This window comes from Colius striatus, chromosome 25 (genome assembly GCF_028858725.1).
Source record: "Colius striatus isolate bColStr4 chromosome 25, bColStr4.1.hap1, whole genome shotgun sequence".
Classification (NCBI taxonomy): Eukaryota; Metazoa; Chordata; class Aves; order Coliiformes; family Coliidae; genus Colius; species Colius striatus.
The window spans coordinates 2,823,770-2,845,888 of record NC_084783.1 but is presented as its reverse complement, the minus strand read 5'-3'; the positions used below and the strand labels follow the sequence as shown (position 1 = coordinate 2,845,888).

Sequence of the window (22,119 nt, the reverse complement as noted above, 5' to 3'; positions counted from 1 at the left end):
ACATCCGTGACACGAGTAGTGCTGATGGGGTCAACCCAGTGCTCAGTGGGGGCTCGTGGCCATCCAAGCCCCCTCATCCACGGCAGGGGGGGATCCTGCTGCCAGGCTGGGAAGGAGTTTGTGCCAACAGAAGCGTTGGCACCGTCACCAACACCCCAGGCGAAGTGGCTTGGTGAGAGGGGGCTGAGCCCAGCCCTGTGTGGGACAGTCTGACACGGGGCAGCCCGGCCTGAAACAAGCCAACAAAGCAAAACAAAAGGCTTTTCTTTAAAAAGAACCCCCCCAAAACCCAAGGTGGACTCTCTATTTGGTCTAGAAATGTAAAAAGGAACATCCTCTGGGGAGAGCCGGTGCCCATCGAGCCGCAGGCGCAGGGCTGGGGGTGATGCCCGCGTGGAGACGGGCGCTCGGCACGGTGCCAGGACCTGGGGTGAGCTTCTGCTTGGCAGCACCAATCCTCCACGCTGCTGACCTCCCTTTGGGCACTTGTCCCCATGTGCTGCAGGAGCCAGGGGCTCAAAGGCGATGCGGGGTGACCACGAGGCGTCCTTGGGCTGCTCCTTCGCGGTGGAGCCGCTCCCCGGCACGGCCGCGGCTGTGCTACGAAGCCAGGAACGTCCAGACCACCGGCACCACCACGAGCACGGCCTGGGGGACCCTGAGGCTGCAGCAGGAGTTGTTGCTGGTGAAAATGGGCTCCGGGGATTCGTAAAGGGAATCGTCTGTGGAAGGGGGAGGGAGAGGAGGAGGCGTGAGCTGGGGGTGGAGCTGCGCGGGATGGGTCGGCTGAGGGGCAGATCCTGCTCTGGGAGAAGGGTGGTGCTCAGCACTCACGGTGAGGAGCTGGGTATTGATATGCCCCTGTCAAAGCCTGGCACTGTCTCAAGGTTAATGGGATTTTAAAAGGACTGAGGGACTCTCAGACTTGAGGAGGGGGCAGAGACGTGTGGCTGTGGCAGCCCTGTGCCCCAGGGATGGGCAGCACAGTGGGTCCTGCCCTCTGCCCCCTCCCGAGCTCCTTGACAGCCCCTGGGCCAGAGGCAGGTGCCACTGTGTGAGTGGGATTAGCCACAGTGGCTGGGGTGGCTCAGAGGTGGCCAGGGTCACAGAGGGACCAGCCTGGTGGTCCCACAGCCAACCCCTGACCAGCAGCAGCTGTTAAAGGATGGCTAAAGCTGTCAGCACAGTCTCCAGGCTCAGGTCACCCCTGTTTGTTACTGGGTGAAGGGTTTTTATGGACCCAGAGCCAGGAAAAGCAGAGCTTGCTCCTGTTTGGGGATGCTCCACCCCCTCCATGCAGCAAATCCTCTTGTGCCTCCCATCCTGCAGGGTCCTTGTGTGGGGTCACCCCAGCCCAGGGTTCCCTGTGCCAGGAACTAGCAAGTGAGAAGGTTTGAGGGACTCAATGTTGGCTGCCCAGCCCCCAGGGAGCCCCCAGTGCAAAACCCCTCTCCCCTCCCAGCCCAGAGGCAGCATTTCCCCTCCCCAAGGCATTAATAACCCCCCAATATTATTCAAACACCAACAAAAACCACACCACCAGCAGAAATTTCCCCCCCTCCTCCCTTTCCCTCTAGTCCTGACCAAACCAGAATGGTATATTTTTTGGTTACAGCTGGTTTCATGATATTGGGTTTCATTTGAAAGCCATGCAAATAAAAAGGGAGACATCCTTTTAACTGGTGACATTTCACAGCCACTCATCCCCAGGGAGAGCTGCTGCTGCCATTTGCTAATTACACCTTCACAGGAGAAGAAAATTATTCATTTGTTGGCTTCTTTTTGTTTGCAATGGCTTGAGTTGTTTCTGAGCAGTAGCCACTGTGCAGAGATGCTGATGGTGATGATTTGAGGGGGGTGGTTGGAGACCCTTGTGTGAAAACTCAGCGGTGGACACATCTAGCACGAAAGCCTGATGTGGTTTGGATGCTGCTGGGGTGGCTTTCTGTCCCTTCAGGATGCCCAGGGAGGGTGTGGAAGCTTCTTCCTTGGAGGTCTTCAAAACCCTCCCTGGACACGTTCCTGTGTGACCTGATCTAGGTGGGAGCTGCTTTGGGGGGGTTGGACTGGATGAGCTCTGAAGGTCCCTTCCAACCCCCACCATGCTGGGAGTCTGTTTCTCTGTGGTTGCCACTGCCTAGGGCCACTGGCCACTCTGTGAGGGGAAGGGCTGGTCCCCCCCCAGAGACCCACAGGTCTCCCCAGCCCCCAGGGATCCCCCCTACCCCCCACTCACTTACTCGTTGGCCTCACGTAGACCTTCAGCTTCAGGCAGGGCCTGTCCACCATGTTGGGGGGAGATGCAGCTGTGGAGAGGGAAAGGGGTGGGTTAGAGTGGGGGGCAGCAGCTCAGCCCCCACCTCAGGACCCTCGAGGGTCTGTGCACACCATGAATGGTCACATCCAGCCCTGTGGCACAGGACTGGGGCTGGGGGGAGTCAGAGCCAGGAGGGTCCAGCCATGAGGGATTTGCCATCTCATGGCATCACTGAACCCTAAAAGCCACCTCAGGAGCTGCCCTGGCCCTGGCACAGCTCCAGTGGCACACTCTGCCCATGCCAGGGCTGGTTTGGCTGCTCCTGACCTGGTGGGATGTGGTGGGGGCAAAGGGGGACACACACACATCTCCTGGGGATGAGCCAGCTCTGTGTCCCCTCCACCACAGATAAACGCTGCCACAGCCCCACAGCATCACCCTGGGTGGGGGAACAGGAGCTCCCAGCACCCACCCCAACTGACAGAGGGAGAGAAGGGCTGGGGCTGCCCTCAGTGAGCCCAGTAAGGGATCCCTGCTGGTCCCAGTACAGCTGGAGCTTCCCTCTGGGGCTGCCATGCAGGGCTGTGAGGGCAGAGCTCTCCCTGAACAGCCCAAACGAGGATCCAGGCAGGGATGAGGAGTCAAACTCAAAGGGAGAGTGAAAGGGAGTAATTGCAGTAATTATCTTGGTGAAAGTCCCTCTCAATATGAGAAAATGGGATTTTTATAGATATGTTTTTAAAGGAATTTCATTTTCTTTTCTCTTTGGTGGGTTTTTTTTTGAATCAAAGGAGGGGAGAGAGCAACATCTGCAGTGAAGCTGAGTTTCAGCTGGGAGACAGGGGAACTGGGATGCCACTGGCTGGAGAGGTGACAGAAAGGGACCAACTCTGCCCTGGCACATGTGTTCCCCTCCAGCACTTTGGGACACAGCAGAGTCTCCAGCATGGATCAGCCAGCAATGAGCCCTCGTGGGCAAGAGCCAACGGCAGCCTGGGGGGCAGCAAGAGAGTGTGTGGGCAGCAGGGCCAGGGAGGTTCTGCTCCCCCTCTGCCCTGGGGAGGCCTCAGCTGGGGTCCTGTGGCCAGTTCTGGGCTCCCCCATTGCAGAGAGACAGGGAACTGCTGGAGAGAGGCCAGTGCAGGGACAGCAAGATGCTGAGGGGATGGAACATGTGTGTGAGGAGGAAAGGCTGCAGCCCTGGGGCTGTTCAACTGGAGAAGAGAAGCCTGAGCTCAGGGGGATCTCATCAGTGCTGATCAATCCCTGCAGGGTGGGTGTCAGGAGGATGGGGCCAGTGTTTGGTGTGTGGTGGCCAGTGGCAGGACAAGGGGTAACAGGCACAGGCTGGCACACAGGCAGTGCCCCTGGCACAGGAGGAGAAAGTCCTTTGGTGCTGAGGTGAGGGAGCCCTGGCCCAGGCTGCCCAGGGAGGGTGTGGAGGCTCCTTCTCAGGAGGTTTCCAACCCCACCTGGACACGTTCCTGTGCCCCTGAGCCAGGGGAAGCTGCTTGAGCAGGGGCTGGGGCTGGAGCAGCTCTGCAGGGCCCTTCCCACCCCCAGCATTCAGAGATTCTGGGATGGTGACATGGAACCCACCTCCCTACTTCTCCACCAGCCCCATCTGATTGACTTTTACCAGGCAAACCCATAGGGCAGTTGCAGAGGGGTCATCAGCTTGCTCAGATTCCCATCCCTGCCATCCCCTCTGCACCCCAGCACCCCTCACCATGGGGGCTGAGCACTCCCAGACCTTTCAACCAGCCCCTTCCCCTGGGGCAGCACCTCACCATGGACCCAGCCCCTGGCACAGCCATTTCAGGGAGATGCCAGGGGTGCTGCAGACCCTCAATGGTTGGGAAGACCTCCCTGCAGGTGAAGCAGAAGGTCACAAGCTGTGCCCAACACCTACCATACCACACCATCCCCAGCCACACCACGGGCATCCCCCAGCAGCACCATCCCCGGGGCTACCACATGCCCTTGACCTAGTGCTGTGGGAGCAGGATGGTGTCCCTATGCCCTGGGGGTTAATGGCATTCCAATTTGCCAGCCTGAGGAGGAGGTAATTTCTTTTCTTTCATGTCTGCTAAATAGGGTTCCTCCAAGAGGCATCATTCCTAATGTTCCGCATGACATGAATTCTAACTGGTTTAGCAATGATCAGCTTCAGCATTTACTGCTGTGTAATCTCTCCCTAACAACATTAAAAATCACAAAAATTATATCAAATAAAAGGTGGAAGGGATTGGGGGGGGGTGGTGTGGTGTGGTGTGGTGGGAGAGAGAGGGAGAGAGTTGTAGATGCAGTTATTTCGCCAGTGACATTTTACAGGGGGAGAGGGAAAGGGAAGGAGGAGGGGGGGAAATGGTAATTTAATATAGATAAAAGGAACAAATTAAGTGGGCTGAAAACAGATGCTTTAGGAAAAAAAAGGGGGAGAAATAATAAGGAAGATAAGTAGGCTGGCTGGCTCCTGCACCAGAGGAGAGGTGTCCCTGTCACCCCCTAACACCATCGAGTGCTTCAGGGGCAGGGTTTTCTCATTTCCTTTATTTTTTAGGCTGTATTGATTGTCAGGCTCCCAGAGCCTCATCTGAGCCCCATCAGCTTCTTTTCCCATGGCTCTGGCAGACTCCTGGGGAAGCCTTTCCAGCTCCTCTCCTCTGACCTGCTCTGGAGGTGCCGATTCCAACAGGGGGCTGGTCCATCTGATCACTCCATCCCAGGGATCCTGCAACTGGCACCCAGGAAGCTTTTCCCCCAGAGAGGGTCTGACAGCTTGGGCTTTGTCTTTTGGGCAAGAAAAGGGAGGAAAGTCCTGGGAGAGCACAGGAGCACTGCCTGGGCCTGGCAGTGCCGTGCCACTGCTGTGGTGCAGCTCCTTTACTGGTCCCTGGTGGTGGTTGGACTGGGATCAGATCAGTGTCCCCATCATCCCACAGTCCCTCTAAAGCTCTGGTCACTCTAGTGGCTGCCCCAAGCTCATGGCTGTGATTCAGTCCCAGCAAAGGCTTTTGGCACTGGCACAAGGGCATGGATGGGTTTGGGGGCTTTGCAGCATTTTGAGGCACCAATGTAAACATGAGCAGCAACGTGCCCTCGTGGGCAAGAGGCAATGGCAGCCTGGGGGCAGCAAGAGAGTGTGGGCAGCAGGTTAAAGGAGGTTCTGCTCCCCCTCTGCTCTGCCCTGGGGAGGCCTCATCTGGAGTCCTGGGGCCAGTTCTGGGCTCCCCAGTTGTAGAGAGACAGGGAAGTGCTGGAGAGAGGCCAGTGCAGGGACAGCAAGATGCTGAGGGGATGGAACATGTGTGTGAGGAGGAAAGGCTGCAGCCCTGGGGCTGTTCAACTGGAGAAGAGAAGCCTGAGCTCAGGGGATCTCAGAAATGCTGATCAATCCCTACAGGGTGGGTGTCAGGAGGATGGGGCCAGCGTTTGGTGTGAGGTGGCCAGTTCCAGGACAAGGGGTAACAGGCACAGGCCGGCACACAGGCAGTGCCCCTGGCACAGGAGGAGCAAGTCCTTTGGTGCTGAGGTGAGGGAGCCCTGGCCCAGGCTGCCCAGGGAGGGTGTGGAGGCTCCTTCTCAGGAGGTTTCCAACCCCCCCTGGACACATTCCTGTGCCCCTGAGCCAGGGGAACCTGCTGTAGCAGGAGCTGATGCTGAAGCAGCTCTACAGAACCCTTCCCACCCCACCACTGAGACATCCTATGAAACCCAGCTCAATGCCTGGCTCCACCACCGGGACCATCCCCAGGACATGCCCATCACCCCCCAGTGCCTCCCCTCCATCCCCCACTCACAGATGTAGTAATACTCATGACCAGGTCTAAACTCAAAGCCCAGCGAGAAGGGGGTGAAGAGCTGAAACTTCTCCGAGAACTTGAGGGGCCCGTTGGGGGAATCGGGCCTGTTGCACTCCCAGCGCTTGAAGCCCTTCTGCCGGTGGTCACAGGACGTGTGGCCCTCGGAGTTGACCATGTAGAGGACGTAGCGCTCCATGCGCTCGGGCAGCGGCTCCTCGTAGTGCGGGCAGTAGATGTCCAGGTAGTCGTTGATGCTGACCTCCACCGTGTAATCCCCGCGGTGGAACCTGCCGGGAGATGCTCACCTCAGTGTCACCATGTTTGACCAGCATCAAAGATTGGTGTGATGGTGAGGCAAAGGCCAGATTCAGCCTTGGTTCTGTTGTGGTTGTGCTCATGTGTTGGGCTCTGGGGAGGCTGTAGCTGCGGGGTTGGGATCAGTGTTGGGCATCTCACTCACTGCCACAGGGACACTGAGGGGCTGCAGCTCCAGGGCTGTGTCAGTGCTGGGCCCCTCACTCACTGCCACAGGGACACTGAGGGGCTGCAGCTCCAGGGCTGTGTCAGTGCTGGGCCCCTCACTCACTGCCACAGGGACACTGAGGGGCTGCAGCTCCAGGGTTGTGTCAGTGCTGGGCCCCTCACTCACTGCCACAGGGACACTGAGGGGCTGCAGCTCCAGGGCTGTGTTCAGTGCTGGGCATCTCACTCACTGCCACAGGGACACTGAGGGGCTGCAGCTCCAGGGCTGGGATCAGTGCTGGGCCCCTCACTCACTGCCACAGGGACACTGAGGGGCTGCAGCTCCAGGGCTGTGTCAGTGTTGGCCCCTCACTCACTGCCACAGGGACACTGAGGGGCTGCAGCTCCAGGGCTGTGTCAGTGCTGGGCATCTCACTCACTGCCACAGGGACACTGAGGGGCTGCAGCTCCAGGGCTGTGTCAGTGCTGGGCCCCTCACTCACTGCCACAGGGACACTGAGGGGCTGCAGCTCCAGGGCTGTGTCAGTGCTGGGCCCCTCACTCACTGCCACAGGGACACTGAGGGGCTGCAGCTCCAGGGCTGTTCAGTGCTGGGCCCCTCACTCACTGCCACAGGGACACTGAGGGGCTGCAGCTCCAGGGCTGTGTTCAGTGCTGGGCCCCTCACTCACTGCCACAGGGACACTGAGGGGCTGCAGCTCCAGGGCTGTGTCAATGCTGGGCCCCTCACTCACTGCCACAGGGACACTGAGGGGCTGCAGCTCCAGGGCTGTGTCAGTGCTGGGCCCCTCACTCACTGCCACAGGGACACTGAGGGGCTGCAGCTCCAGGGCTGTGTTCAGTGCTGGGCCCCTCACTCACTGCCACAGGGACACTGAGGGGCTGCAGCTCCAGGGCTGTGTCAGTGCTGGGCATCTCACTCACTGCCACAGGGACACTGAGGGGCTGCAGCTCCAGGGCTGTGTCAGTGCTGGGCCCCTCACTCACTGCCACAGGGACACTGAGGGGCTGCAGCTCCAGGGCTGTGTCAGTGCTGGGCCCCTCACTCACTGCCACAGGGACACTGAGGGGCTGCAGCGTGGCCAGAGCCGGGCACAGAGCTGGGGAAGGGGCTGGAGCACAAGGGGCTGGGGAGGGGCTGAGGGAATGGGGGTGTTGAGGCTGGAGAAGAGGAGGCTGAGGGGAGACAGGAGCACTCTCTGACACTCCCTGCCAGGAGGCTGCAGGAAGGTGTAAGTCAGCCTTTGCTCCCATTTCCCTAGAGGAAACAGCCTCAAGTTGCCCCAGGGGAGGCTGAGGCTGGAGCTGAGGCAGAACTGTTTCCTTGAGAGGGGTGTCAGCCCCTGTGCCAGGCTGCCCAGGGAGCTGGGGGAGTGCCCAGACCTGGAGGGATCCCAAAGCCCTGGAGCTGAGGTGCTGAGGGCTGTGGGTCAGTGCTGGGCTGGGCAGGGTGAGGGCAGGGCTGGGACTGCAGCAGCTTCAGGGGCTTTGCCAACCAAAATGACTCAACAATCCCATTGCCCCCTCCCAGGCATCCCACCCCTTGCCCACCCCCCTCTAACCTACAAGATGAACCCAGAGCCTCTGTGTTTTACACCTGATAAACCAGAATCACTTGGTAGTAAATCACCAAAGCCACTACTGGTGGCAGCGTTGGCACCAGCACAGCTCTGTGCCACAATCCCGGTGTCATTTGCCTTTCTGGCACCGATTATCTGAGAGATGAAGGGCTTAGCAGTGCTGGGGAACGCCACAGCACACACCAGCAGCTCCCCACATTCCCCCTTCCCCAGCTCCTTGGGGTGACCCCCCATCCCCAAGCTGCACCCCATGGGGGGCTGTTGCAGACCTGTGGCACTGCTGGCTCCACAGCTGATGAAGCTTGCCAGCCAACCTCATCAGCTCCCCCAGGAGCCAACCTGGCAGCTTGGCTTCCTCCCCTCCCCCTGCATCGAGCCTCATTGAGCACATTTTCTTTGCTAATTAATTTGAGGCTCCCACAGGGCAGCCCTCCAGCCAGCAGAAAGCCCCTCACCTCCCTTCCACATGCCCAGGCACGCCCTGTGGCTCCTGGGCCACTGCTCCTGCATCCTAACGAGCCACTCTGCATGCTCAGCCCTGTTGGAGTGGCCAAGAGCCAAAAGCATCAGCATGGCCCTGGGTGGGATGGGGACAGTGGCTGTGGCCACCCCAAAGCAGCATCACGGGGGTCCCTGACACTCACTTGGGTCTCCAGCAGCTGTGATCAGGGCTGAGACTGGCTCCAACTCATCACACACAACACCCCATGGATGTACCCCTGGGGCAGCCGAGCCCCAGGGCAAAATAAGGTGACTCAAGCACCCCAAAAAGAGAGAGAGGGGAACCAAAGATGTCACCCAGCCTCAGCAGAGCAGCCTGAGTGGCATCCAGCCCCCATCCATCTCGTTACCTGTTCATCAGCTCTCTGATCACACAGGGAAATACACTAATTAAGGAGAAGGGTTTCTCTCTCTCTCTCTCTCTCTCCTTCTCTCTCCTTTCCCAAGTCAGTTTGTGCCAACCCTGCCCCTGGCAAGGTAACATTTGAAAATGTAAAATTAATACAAAGGGGGCCAGGATTTACTGGGAAACAATTTTCAAACACACACCAAACAATAAAATGTGTTTAAAGAAGAAAAAAACAAAGAAAAACCCCCACCAAAAAGCTCCTTTCTCTACCTTTTACTGAGAAAAAAACCAAGAGTATTTATCTTAATGATTGTTATTAAAGGCCCAGTGAAGGTGCCTGTAACAGGAGGGTTTGTGCTTATCAGGGGAATAATAATAACAATTATATTTGGGGGAAATGAAGTGGGGGGAAAAAAAAAGATCAGTTCAGTCTGAGGGCCTTTGCCAGACTGACAAATTGCTGAATTAAAGCTGATTAGCTCTGATAAATGGCACAGACGGGAGATGGGAGCTGGTGAGGGCTGTGGGGAGGGGTCACCCTCCTCTTGCTGGAGTAAAGGGGCTGCCAAGGAGCTGTGGGGGTCTCAGCTCTCACCCAGCACCTGCTGCCCCTGTGTCCCCTGTCAGCTCTCCCATTCCTGCCCAGCACAGTGCTTTTAGGGTCAAAAGTTGGGTTTAAAGCTAAGAAGAGGTTTTATGGGGTGGGTGTGAGGTGTGTGGGGGTCCAGCCTTGGAGTGCTGGAGCTTATGTAGGGGCTGTGCCATCTCTGCCATCACACCAGGGCACAAACACATGCCAACCTGTCCCAGTTGTGTGCCAGCCTGTGCCTGGTACCCCTTGTCCTGCCACTGGCCACCACACAACACACACTGGTCCCATCCTCCTGACACCCACCCTGCAGGGATTGAGCAGCACTGATGAGCTCCCCATGAGCTCAGGCTTCTCTTCTCCAGTTGAACAGCCCCAGGTCTCAGCCTTTCCTCCTCACACACATGTTCCATCCCTCAGCACCTTGCTGTCCCTGCACTGGCCTCTCTCCACACACCAAACACTGGCCCCATCCCTCGACATCCATCCTGTAGGGACTGATCAGCATTGATAATGTCAGCAAGCTTAATGACCTTTCCAACCACAATGATCCCATGATCTCATGATCCCTCTCCACCACTGTCCCCAGTAACCTGGGGGTTACTGGGATGTCCCTGTGCCACGAGCTGCTCCCGTCCCCTCCTCACAACCCCCACGGTGCCACACACACCCCAGCACCGGAGCAGCCAGGGCAGAATACACACCTAGGACGTGAACAAGCCCACAAAACCCCTTCTCCTCCAACCACCAGCACCAGTGCAGAGACAAGACCCATCCCATGGAGCACGTGGGGAGAGGTGCTGGTGCCTGGCCACGCTCAGACAAGCAGCTTTGCTGTGGGCACACGGAGCCTTCGCCCGTTTGAAGTCGCTCGGCTGGGAAAATGTCAACAGCATCTTCAAACCCTGCCACCTGCAACGAGCATCGTGGCCCTGTGTGAGGCCAGCAGCAGGGCTGCTGGGCCCTGCTAATTCCAATGAGTGGGGTTTGAACTGGCTAAATGAGGCAGGTGGTTAATTTGTCTGCTTTGGAAGAGGGAAAAAATAACTACCAGGCGTTTCAGAGGGGGTGGGAAGGGCTGAGCGAGGGACCAGCAGCCTCCTCAGCGGCTCCTCGGGTGTGGTAAGCTCATGTGTGGCTAATACACCCTGCTCTGGGCTGGCACATGGCATGGGCTGGCACCCACTGCTGTCCCGGCACCCACTGCAGTCCCTGCACCCACTGCAGTCACTGTACCCACTGCAGTCACTGTACCCATTGCAGTCACTGTACCCATTGCAGCCCCCACACCCACTGCAGTCCCTGCACCCACTGCAGTCACTGTACCCATTGCAGTCACTGTACCCACTGCAGTCACTGTACCCATTGCAGCCCCCACACCCACTGCTGTCCCTGCACCCATTTCAGTCCCTGCACCCATTGCAGTCACTGTACCCACTGCAGTCCCTGCACCCATTGCAGTCACTGTACCCACTGCAGTCACTGTACCCATTGCAGTCACTGTACCCATTGCAGCCCCCACATCCACTGCTGTCCCTGCACCCACTGTTGTCCCTGCACCCATTTCAGTCTCTGCACCCACTGCAGTCCCTGCACCCATTTCAGTCCCTGTACCCACTGCAGCCCTTGCACCCACTGCAGCCCTTGCACCCACTGCAGTCCCTGCACCCACTGCAGTCACTGTACCCATTGCAGCCCCCACATCCACTGCAGTCACTGTACCCATTGTAGTCCCTGCACCCACTGTTGTCCCTGCACCCACTGCAGTCCCTGCACCCACTGCAGCCCCAACATCCACTGCAGCCCTTGCACCCACTGCTGTCCCTGCACCCAACTTCAGTCACTGTACCTACTGTTGTCCCTGCACCCATTTCAGTCTCTGCACCCACTGCAGTCACTGTATCCACTGCAGTCCCTGCACCCCCTGCTATCCCTGCACCCCCTGCTATCCCTGCACCCACTGCTATGCCTGCACCCACTGCTATGCCTGCACCCACTGCAGCCCCTACATCCACTGCAGTCCCTGTACCCACTTCAATCCTTGCTCCCACTGTAGTCCCCACATCCACATCTCAGACACACATATGGTTTCTCCTCCCCGTGGTGCCAGCCTGAGGGGAGCAGGATGAGGAGTCCTGTCTCTACTGAGCCCTCAAGTAGAGGGGCTTGACACAGGGATACCACATCCCAGACACAGGGACACCAATCCCCCCAGACACAGGGACACCATCTCCCAGACACAGGGACACCAATCCCCCCAGACACAGGGACACCATCTCCCAGACACAGGGACACCATCTCCCAGACACAGGGACACCAATCCCCCCAGACACAGGGACACCATCTCAGAGCAAAGCCCCAGCTCTTTGGGAACTGCAGGAGGTGAGAGAACAGACCCACGCTGGCACACCAACAAATGTCAACTCACAACATTTTCAAGGCAAACAAAAAGCCTGGCTTTAAGCAAATTCTGTCCCATTGTTCCACCTGGAAACAAACAACCTCAGCCCCTCAGCAGCCAGAACCCCACATCCTCCATGTTCCCCCTGGGCTGCAGAGCCAGGGCAGGTCCCCTTGCTGCAGTCCTGGGGCAGAGGGTGATTCTCCAATCTCAGAGGCCTGGGTTGGAGAAAAGACTCAGACCCTGAACCTGGAGAAAAGGAGGCTGAGGGGAGACCCTTATCACTCTCTACAACTCCCTGACAGGAGGCTGGAGTGAGCTGGGGTTCAGACTCTGCTCCCAGGTAATGAATGACAAGACAAGAGGAAATGGCTTTAAGTAGCACCAGGGGAGGTTGAGGTTGGAGCTGAGGCAGAACTGTTTCCCCGAGAGGGGTGTGAGCCCCTGTGCCAGGCTGCCCAGGGAGCTGGGGGAGTGCCCAGCCCTGGAGGGATCCCAAAGCCCTGGAGCTGAGGTGCTGAGGGCTGTGGGTCAGTGCTGGGCTGGGCAGGGCTGAGGACTGCAGCAGCTTCAGGGGCTTTGCCAACCAAACCCATTCTGTGCTTCTCTGATCCAGCAGCTATGGGGTGATCACCAGCCCTCACCTGACCTGTGTGGGAGAACAGAAGCCACGAGTGTGCCACAGGGGCCGTGCCAGGGCCAGAGCTGCACCCCAGGGCTCTGCACAGCCGCTCCTCCTCGCTGCCCGGTGCCAGGTGATGCACACCACGGGGACAAGGCTGATGCCATCAGTAGGGCTGATGCCATGGGATGAGGGTGATGCTATAGCATGGGGCTAATGGCTCTGACTCAGCCAAAGGGGTTAAAGCAGGAGCTTTGTGTTTCCCTGACAGAGACGGATGGCGCCGCCTCCCGCCGGCTCCCGCCTCACCCCGCCGGGGTGTTACACTTGACAATTGACTACTCGCAGCTTTCAGCTCTGTCAGCTACCATTAAGGCTGGGATCCTGGCTAATTGGGTGCTTCATTAGGGGCATTCGTTACTGTTAGCGCTGCCTGACAGCCCGGCCTGCTCTGACGGCAGGGCAGGGGACTGGGGAGCTGCTCGGTGGGTTTGCAGCCCCTCTGCTGCTCCCCACACGTGCAAATCCCCTGGGGATAATCCATGGCCTGGACATGGACAGCACATCTTGCTTGGGGGGCAGAGCCCAGGGCAGCTTGGCCACACTCCCACCCTCCAGCACCGTGGGGTCCCAGCACTCACTGAGCCCTGAGCTGCCAGCAGCTGCCCTGCTCCCCCCACACGGCTCCATCCTGCTCTGTGGTTAATTGAGAACTTGCCCAGCACCGTCACACAGCTGCCCCTCTGCATGACCAGAGCAGGAATCCATTGGAGTGAAATTGCCTGGAAGAAAATTCATGTTAGAATAGAATCACAGAATGGGTTTGGGTTGGCAAAGCCCCTGAAGCTGCTGCAGTCCCAGCCCTGCCCTCACCCTGCCCAGCCCAGCACTGACCCACAGCCCTCAGCACCTCAGCTCCAGGGCTTTGGGATCCCTCCAGGGCTGGGCACTGCCCCAGCTCCCTGGGCAGCCTGGCACAGGGGCTGACACCCCTCTCAGGGAAACAGTTCTGCCTCAGCTCCAAACTCAACCTCCCCTGGGGCAACTTGAGGCTGTTTCCTCTTGTCCTGTTGTCACTTAGGAGAAGGGACTGACCTCCACCTCCCTCCTATGAGTGAGTGTCAGAGAGTGCTGCTGTCTCCTCTCAGCCTCCTCTTCTCCTCAACACCCCCATTCCCTCAGTCCATCCCCAGCACCCCTGTGCTCCAGCCCCTTCCCCAGCTCTGGTGCCTGTCTCTGGACATGCTCCAAAACTTCAGGCAATTCAGCTCCATCACCCACCACTCCTCCTGTGCTGCTTAACCCAAGCCTGTGCCCACGTGCCACACTGAGCAGGGTGACATCTCAATGCCCAGAGCCTGTCAGCTTCCAAAGTTTTCACATCTCAGTTATTCATTGTGGAGGGGAAAAATCCTCCCAAGAGCCCATCCTGCACAGCCACATGCTGGAGGGGCACAAGCCCGAGACCCCCAGCCCCCACTGGGCAGAGCCAACTGCCACAGCAACCTCTGCCTGTGCCCCAACCCCTGTGTCTCTCCCAAACCTGGGTTTAAGTGTCACAAGACCCAATCCCAGCCCTCCTCCTCACTCCTGCAGCCAGTGCCTCAGTTTCCCCCTGTGCAGCAGCAGCATCCCCCCTTCTCCCTTCCCCTTAAACTCCCAAACAAAGGCAGCGACCCAGCACAGGAGCAAAACCTATTTGTCTCTCGGTCTCTCTACACCCTGTAAGACCAGCCAGTGTCCCAAGGGTTAAATAATTCAGATTTTTCTTTCCTGAACAGCTTGAAAAGAGATATGATTGCGCTTGCTGAAATACAAGGAGGGGAGGGGGGTAGATATTATGGATGGAAAAGAGCTATTTAAGCTGAAGAACGGTGTTGGCACATAAACAAATGGGTATAAACTGGCCATGAATAAATCCAGGCTGGAAATTAGGAGCTTTGTAACCATCAGAGGAGTGAAAGGCTGGAAAGGGTGGCAAAGAGAGAAGGGGGTTTGGGGCAGGGTGCTGGGGTCCTGGGCATGAGAGTCCCCCAGCTCCAAGGGCACCCGTCCTTGCAGGGCCAGGCACTGAGATACTTAAAACCTCCCTTAAGCTTTCATCTCCTGCAATCTCCTTCATTCAAATAGTCACAGCGTGATCAGGAGTAATAAACCTATTACAGAGCAAAATAAAACACAGCAGCCCCCCTACCCCCCGCCCCCAAAGCAGCCCCCAGCCTCGCCTGCTGCCCCCTCGCTGCCTTTTAAACACAACCTGATGGAAATTCAGCTGCCAAGCAGCCAACAGCAGCCTCTGCTGTGTTCCCCCTGCCCAGGAACAGCACAAAACAGCTCCGGGGTGCAGGGGAGGGGGCTGCAGGGGAGGGGGCTGCAGGGGACGGCCCCCATGGGAGGAAACGTCTGCCCCAGCCCTTTCTGCAGCGTTATGGCTCTTTTCCTCATTAATCCCGGTTCCTGGCATGGCCAGTGGACTTCACACCGGGAACGTTTAAGCTGCCTTTCTCATCTCTTTCTCTTTCCCCTTGTGCGGGCAAAGCCCAGCCCAGCCCAGCTCAGCGCAGCCCAGCCCAGCCCAGCCCAATCCAGCGCAGCCCAGCCCAGCCCAGCCCAATCCAGCGCAGCCCAGCCCAGCCCAATCCAGCGCAGCTCAGCCCAGCCCAGCCCAGCCCAGCCCAGCCCAGCCCAGCGCAGCCCAGCCCAGCCCAGCTCAGCTCAGCCCAGCCCAGCCCAGCCCAGCCCAGCTCAGCTCAGCTCAGCCCAGCTCAGCCCAGCCCAGCCCAGCCCAGCGCAGCCCAGCCCAGCCCAGCCCAGGGCAGCTCAGCCCCTTGGGACGCTGCCGGCAGCGGTGGGAGCCCGACGGGACCGCGACAGCAACTTGGCCACGTGTTGGTCTCAGTGTCCTGCAGGAAGATTCGTTTTTCCCTCCCCCAGTCACGATGCTTAAGGCAAAATAAAAAGGGCAAAAGCCTGTCGAGGGGTTCGGGGAAGGGGATGGAGCTGGATGTGCCTGATAGCTGCATCCATCCAGCATCAGCCCAGAGGGATCTGGCATCTCCCCCCGCCCCCATCCCACCGCCCTGCCAGTGCTGAGAGTTCTTTTAAACCCACTGATCGCATCTTTCACGCAGCCACCCCGCAGCATCCCCGACACCTCCCAGACCCAACAACCTCCCCGAACCCTCCGGCTCTCACTCAGCGCTTACAGCAGGAGCTGCCTCATCCTCAGCCTCATCTCTCCTCCCAGCCCCGCAAGAAGGGAGGCAGCGACGAGCCCCCGGTCCCGCGGGACCCAGCCGGCTCCGTGCGCGCTCCCGCAGCGGTGCGGGGCGGTGCGGGGCGGTGCGGGGGGGGATGCGCGGCTCGGGCTGCGGCTCACGCTCCGCCTGGAACGCGGCTCCCGAGGGACCCCGTCGTACACACACCACCTAAATTATTTAATTTCTCCAAACTGCTGCACCTTTATAAATCATTAAAAGCTCCTTTTGATCTGTGTTAATGAGGTTTCCTGAGCGCGGCGGCTGCAAACGGCGCTTCGGCGCCTGATAGCGGATCAGCTAATTAAAGAAATAAAGAAGGAGCGAACGGGAGCGCGGTGGGTCTGGGGGAAGGGGAGGGATGGGCACTGGCTACGGGCACTAGGGCTCCCCGTGACCCAGCTGCTGCTTTAGGGATGGCTGTTGTATTTTTCCCTCCCCCCTCCTTTCTGTTTTCTTGTCCCTGGGGATGGGACAGTCCGTGCTCTGTTCCCTTCTGTCCCCAGCACACTCCACGCCCTGATGGGTGAGTGGCCATCCCTGGCACAGCATCCAGCAAAAATCCCCCAGGAACAAACCAAAAGGCTGAGCCAGCAGCAGCAGAATGACATTTACTTTAGAATTTCATAGAATCATCACAGAGTCACAGCATGGTGGGGATTGGAAAGGTCCTTTAGAGATCATCCAGTCCAACCCCCTTGCACAACCAGGTCCTACCTAGAGCAGGTCACACAGGAATGTGTCCAGGTGGGATTGGAAACCTCCACAGAAGGAGCCTCCACATCCTCCCTGGGCAGCCTGGGCCAGGGCACCCTCACTGAAACACTGACATAGTTCTCCCTTACGTTTCAATGGAACTGTTTGTGTTCCAGCTTCATCCCATCACCCCTTGTGCTGTCACTGGAGACAACAGAAAAAGTGCTGCCCCAACCTCCTGACACCCACCAGTGAGATATTTGTCACTATTGATGAGATCCCCCCTCAGTCTCCTCCTGACTGAACAGCCCCAGGTCCTGCAGCCTTTCCTCAGAAGCCAGACCCCTCAGCATCTTGGTGGCCCTAAATGTTTCCCAAATGTTTGAGCCCTGTGCTCACCAGCTGCTGCTTTGCTGGACCATCAGGCTGCAGGTGCCATCCCCTGGGCTGCAGCACCCACCATCCCTCCTCACCCTGACCCTCTTTTTTTCCCCTAAGAAACAAACCACAAGCTCTCCAGGACTTTTGCAGCTGGGGAGCCCTGGGAGCACACCAAGTCCTGGCAGCAACCACATCACCTGTGCTGCCCAAAACACAGAGGTTGTTCATGCTCCCAGTCGCTGCCATGGAGCAGGGGGAGCTTCCCAAACCCCCAGTGTCAGGGCAGCTGTGGAGAGTGGCACACAGGGACCATTTCAGTTGAGGACTGCAGGTGCCATCCCAGAGAGCTCAGGTGGCAAGTCACCAGCCCAGCCAGTGTCCCTCCTCTTTGGGGAGTGAGGGGGCAGCATGAGCCCCCCAGGGCTGTGTAGAGCCGTGGCTGGTGGGCTCTGACGGGTCAGGCAGTGAGATACCGTGGGAGCGGGTGTCAGTGTCACTTCCCCACTCCTGACAGCTTTAATATCAATATTTATCTCAACTACAAAAGTCTGAGCCCAGCTACATATTCAGCAGCTCGATTACAGTTATCTGGAACAACGGTGACAGCTCCCACGGACCGGAGGTTACTTTGGGCTTAATGGCATTTGACAGCCCCCAGTGCAGCCCTGGACAGCAGCTGCATGGCAGGGGTGGGGACAGGGGGGGGACAGGGATGGGGACAGGGGTGGGGACAGGGGTGGGGACAGGGATGGGGACAGGGATGGGGACAGGGGCGGGACAGGGATGGGGACAGGGATGGAGACAGGGGTGGGGATGGGGATAGGGATGGGGACAGGGGTGGGGACAGGGATAAGGACAGGGATGAGGACAGTGATGGGGACAGGGATGGGGACCAGGATGGAGACAGGGATGGGGACAGGGATGAGGACAGGGATGGGGACAGGGATGGGGACAGGGATGGGGACCAGGATGGAGACAGGGATGGAGACAGGGATGGGGACAAGGATGGAGACAGGGATGGAGACAGGGATGAGGACAGGGATGGGGACCAGGATGGAGACAGGGATGGAGACAGGGATAAGGAGAGGGATGAGGACAAGGATGGGGACAGGGATGGAGACAGAGATGGAGACAGGAATGAGGACAAGGATGGGGACAGGGATGACAACAGGGATGAGGAGCATTACCTGCCTCCATTACCCAAATGAGAGACCAAACAGGGCAACATGAGCCCATCTTAGCATGAGGTGAGCCCCAAGGGTCTCCCCAGTAGCCCACTGAGCCCAATGGCACACATTCTCCCTGGCAGCAGCTGGCACAGGGCAGCATGCACAGGCTGCCTGACCCTGCCTGCTCTGACATGCCCTCACGAGCCTCTCCTGACGCTCATTTGCCTCCTTAGTCACCAGGGCTGGCCCAGCGTGGTTTCGGCATCAGCCACCCCCAGCCCGCAGGGAGAGCACGCTCTGGCAGCAGTAAATCATGAATGCATTCATCAGCAGTGCTTTCCCCCACCTGGCCTCTGAGGGATCCACACTCTGGCAGGGAAAGACCCTGAAAACCAGACCTCTCGTGGTTTTTTCAGCCTAAAAACCTGGCAAGTGCAGGCCATGAGCCTCTGCACCTGGGGCTGGTTTGCAGTCTCAAGTGCCAGTTCCATGGCACAGGCAAGCACCGTGCCCCTGGCATGGGATCAGCCCTGCCACAACCCCCAAACTTGCTTCTTCTAAAACCTGCTTTTTTTCCCCCCCTCAACTTGCTGGAGGTGCCACGGGGGCCATCAACTCACTCCCAGCAGCACTGTGCAGGTCTGGTGAGCTGGAACATGTGGCAGAAGGACGAGTTGGCACATGCCACCTTTGCAGGGGGGCTGGGGAGTGCAGGGAATGTGGGCAACATGTGCCAACTCCTACACAGAACCAGCACTTGCCAACTCCTACACAGCAGCAGCACTTGCCAGCTCTGGTACCCCTTGAGCTCGCGTGGGCTGGTGCTGGTGATGCTACTGGTCAAGGACTGCTGCTGGCCCAGCTGGGACTGGTTCAGCCCAGTCTCCCTGTAAGAGTCCTTTATTTACAGATATTTCCCTTTCTCTCCTTTTAATGTAAATGACAGATAATCCACAGCTGAGATGAGACACAGGAGAGCAGAGGTAACCTCGTCCCGGCTCGGCCGCGCTCCCACAGGAGACAACAGCTCCTGTTACCTGGGGCAACAGTGGGGAAATTATGGCTGGCATCTAAATTGCCATCATTATGTTCCAGAGCCAACACTCCCCATTTACACTTTATTGTCATCTTTTGCTTTAGGGAGATGCCGAGATATTACAGGACTGGGTGACAGAGTGGGATGAGATGGGATGCACGACGAGACAGACACGGAGATAAATGGGTACACCCCGAGCTATTATTTCAGCCTGTTTGCAGATTGAGAAAAAAGAGCAACAGTCCCCACTCCCCCAGGCTAAGGGGAGGCTTTATAAAGGAGGAGAAAACAAAATTTGTTTAAATGCAAGCACCAGTCTGACAAACCACCAGCGCTGGGCAGCACAAACAGCCGTGCCAGGTCCTACAGCTGCTCCCTGGGCACACAGCACATGGGAGAGGTTTCCCACCAAACCAGTGAATCATTATGGTTGGAAAAGCTCTTTGAGCTCCTGGAGTCCCAGCCCTCCCCTCAGCCTGCCCAGCCCAGCACTGACCCACAGCCCTCAGCACCTCAGCTCCAGGGCTTTGGGATCCCTCCAGGGCTGGGCACTCACCCAGCTCCCTGGGCAGCCTGGCACAGGGGCTGACACCCCTCTCAGGGAAACAGTTCTGCCTCAGCTCCAATCTCAACCTCCCCTGGGGCAACTTGAGCCCATTTCCTCCTGCCCTAAATGCAGCTGAAGCAGCCTGAGGAAGTGCTCAGCCACTCTCCCCTCTCAAATACTCTCCAGACAACATCCATCTCACACAATGTGCCCTCAGCCACCCGACTTCATGCAGAGGCAGAATCACTCAGGGTGCCTCAGGCAAGTGATAAAGTGACCTGGATGCAACAACTCTTCTCACAGGCTTTCCTGTACAAATCAGGCCTTGTGAGCAGATGGTACTGGGCTGGGGCTGGTACCCACCACGGGGCTGGCACCTCATTGCAGTGCCAGTACCCTGTTGTGGGATTGGTACCCCATTGCTGATCCAGTACCCCATTGTAGGGCTGGTATCCCATCTCCAGGGCTACCCCCAAGGGTATTCATGGACATCCCCAAAGCAAAACTGCTCTTGCTACTCATAAGACCCAGTTTGTTCTCCTCTCCCACACTTTTTTTTTGCCAAGTTGCACAGAGAAAATGAAAAGCCAAACTTGGGGCATCACTGGGTACAAGAGGGCTGGGGAGGCAGAGCAAGGCAGAGCTGCTGGGAGAACGTGGAAGGGGAAGAAATGTGATCTTTCAAGTATTTTCAAGGAGAAAAATAAATAAAAGGAAAGCAAAAAGCAAAGGAGTTCAAAAAAGGAGCAGCTTTTCAGGAATGAGCCAGAGCTGCTTCACCTCCCCAGCTCTGTGCCAGGCTCTGTGCTGCCTTTTGCTGTGCACAGCACTGGGAACCTGCCCTGGGCTTTGCCTTCTGCCTTTGGACATCCCCACCCTGATGCCTGGTGATGAGGGAAGCCAGAGCTTGTAGCACCACATAAAATCTGGTCCCAAATCTGGTTTGGGATCAAATCTGAGCAGTCAGGGCAGAGCTTTTGACACATGGAGCTGAGTGTTTCGGGTACAGCAGGACTGAGCTGGGTGGATGGATGCTGCACGCTGCTCCTGTGATGCTGGACCTGACCAGACAGCTTTATTCCTCAGGCTCACGAGGTTATTCATTTGTCCAGAAGAAAACCCCAAAGGTGTCAACAGAAAGATGTGTTTTGGCACATGAATACTCTGATTTCCATGTGCCAGAGCCTATCTGGGGGGAACAAACCCACTCCCTAACTAGGCAAAGCTGTCCCTCGCAGCAGCAGCACCCTTTTTGGGGTGTTCTACCCTCACCAACCCCCTGCCAAAGCTCCCCAGGACTGCACCAGCTGCTGCAGTTCCCACCACTCACCCCTCATTAACATGGATGCTCATTAGCCCAGAGCTGAGACTGATCAATACTGCCATTAACCGACTATCCTGAATTAATGCATTTTAACCTGGCAGCCCTGAGGATATTGGTCATTTCTCCACTTAATCTGGCAGGAGGAGTTTTTGCAGGTGCCTGGTGAGCGTGGCAGCAGCTCAGGGAGGGATTGCAGGGACAGTTTATCCCAATCAGACCTGTCCTTTCAGATGCTGCTGAAGGGGGAGCACCACCCCTCTCCAAGAGCCCTGCAGGGAACTGAGGCGGTTGCACTGGAAACCCTTTGTCCTGGGGCTGCTGCTGAAGGCAACATTTCCCTGACAGCTTTTGGCTTCACCACCAGCTTTTGGCTTCACCACCAGCTTCTGGCTTCATCACAAGCTTCTGGCTTCATCACAAGCTTCTGGCTTTGCCACCAGCTTTCACATTCACCATTAACTTTTGCCTTCACCCACCAGCTTTCAGCTTCACTACCAGCTTCTGACCAGCCCATCCTTGCCAGATGCTCCCAAACCCCAGAAACCATCACCAGGGAAGGGCAACCTCTGCCCCATGGCTGTGAGGACCACTGAGAGAGCTCTGGGCTCTCCACCTCAGCATAGGTACACCCAGGACCCAACCCTCTGCTGCCACCCCATCCCTGCAGCCTGTCCATCACTGCTGCCACAGGTCCCTGTCCCCCCCATCCCCTGTGCCCTCCCTGGACCTCAGCCAGCAGCAGCAGAGCCCTTATCCCCCCCTCAGCACCCCAGAGCCACCCTCCCCTTGCCTCTCCCCCGCCTTGCCTCGCAGTGCCTCTGGCTAAACAGAGATCAGAAATGTTAGATCTTTCTTAACATCTCCTGCCATCACTGTCAGTGGCCCTCTCCAGAGTACCAGGGCCCTCTGTTATGTAAACACAGCACATTCTCTGTCAAAGATTAAAAAAAAAAGAGGCTCATTTGCACATAAAAGCAGCCTCTGCACTAGTTCTGGGCACTGTGGCATGTAAGGAAGGCTGTAGGTTAAACTCAATAATAAAGCCAGGCGGTGCAGAGGTCCCTGCTCCAGCTGCAGCTCCCCCTCCTGCAGCCCAGCCTGGATCCTGTGGCCACCAAGCA

General features: G+C 57.8%; 1 protein-coding gene across 1 annotated transcript in view; it reads right to left on the bottom strand.

Moving 5' to 3' along the window:
• Positions 1-583: 583 nt before the first annotated feature.
• Positions 584-22,119, bottom strand: part of EFNA2 (ephrin A2) — a 50,835-nt gene continuing 29,299 nt past the window's right edge. Inside the window, exons 2-4 of the mRNA XM_062015133.1 lie at positions 6,061-6,350; positions 2,241-2,306; positions 584-722 (exon numbers count right to left, since the gene is read on the bottom strand). Coding sequence (XP_061871117.1) covers positions 601-722; positions 2,241-2,306; positions 6,061-6,350 — 478 coding nt within the window. The 3' untranslated portion in view covers positions 584-600. The remainder of the gene's footprint in view (positions 723-2,240; positions 2,307-6,060; positions 6,351-22,119) is intronic.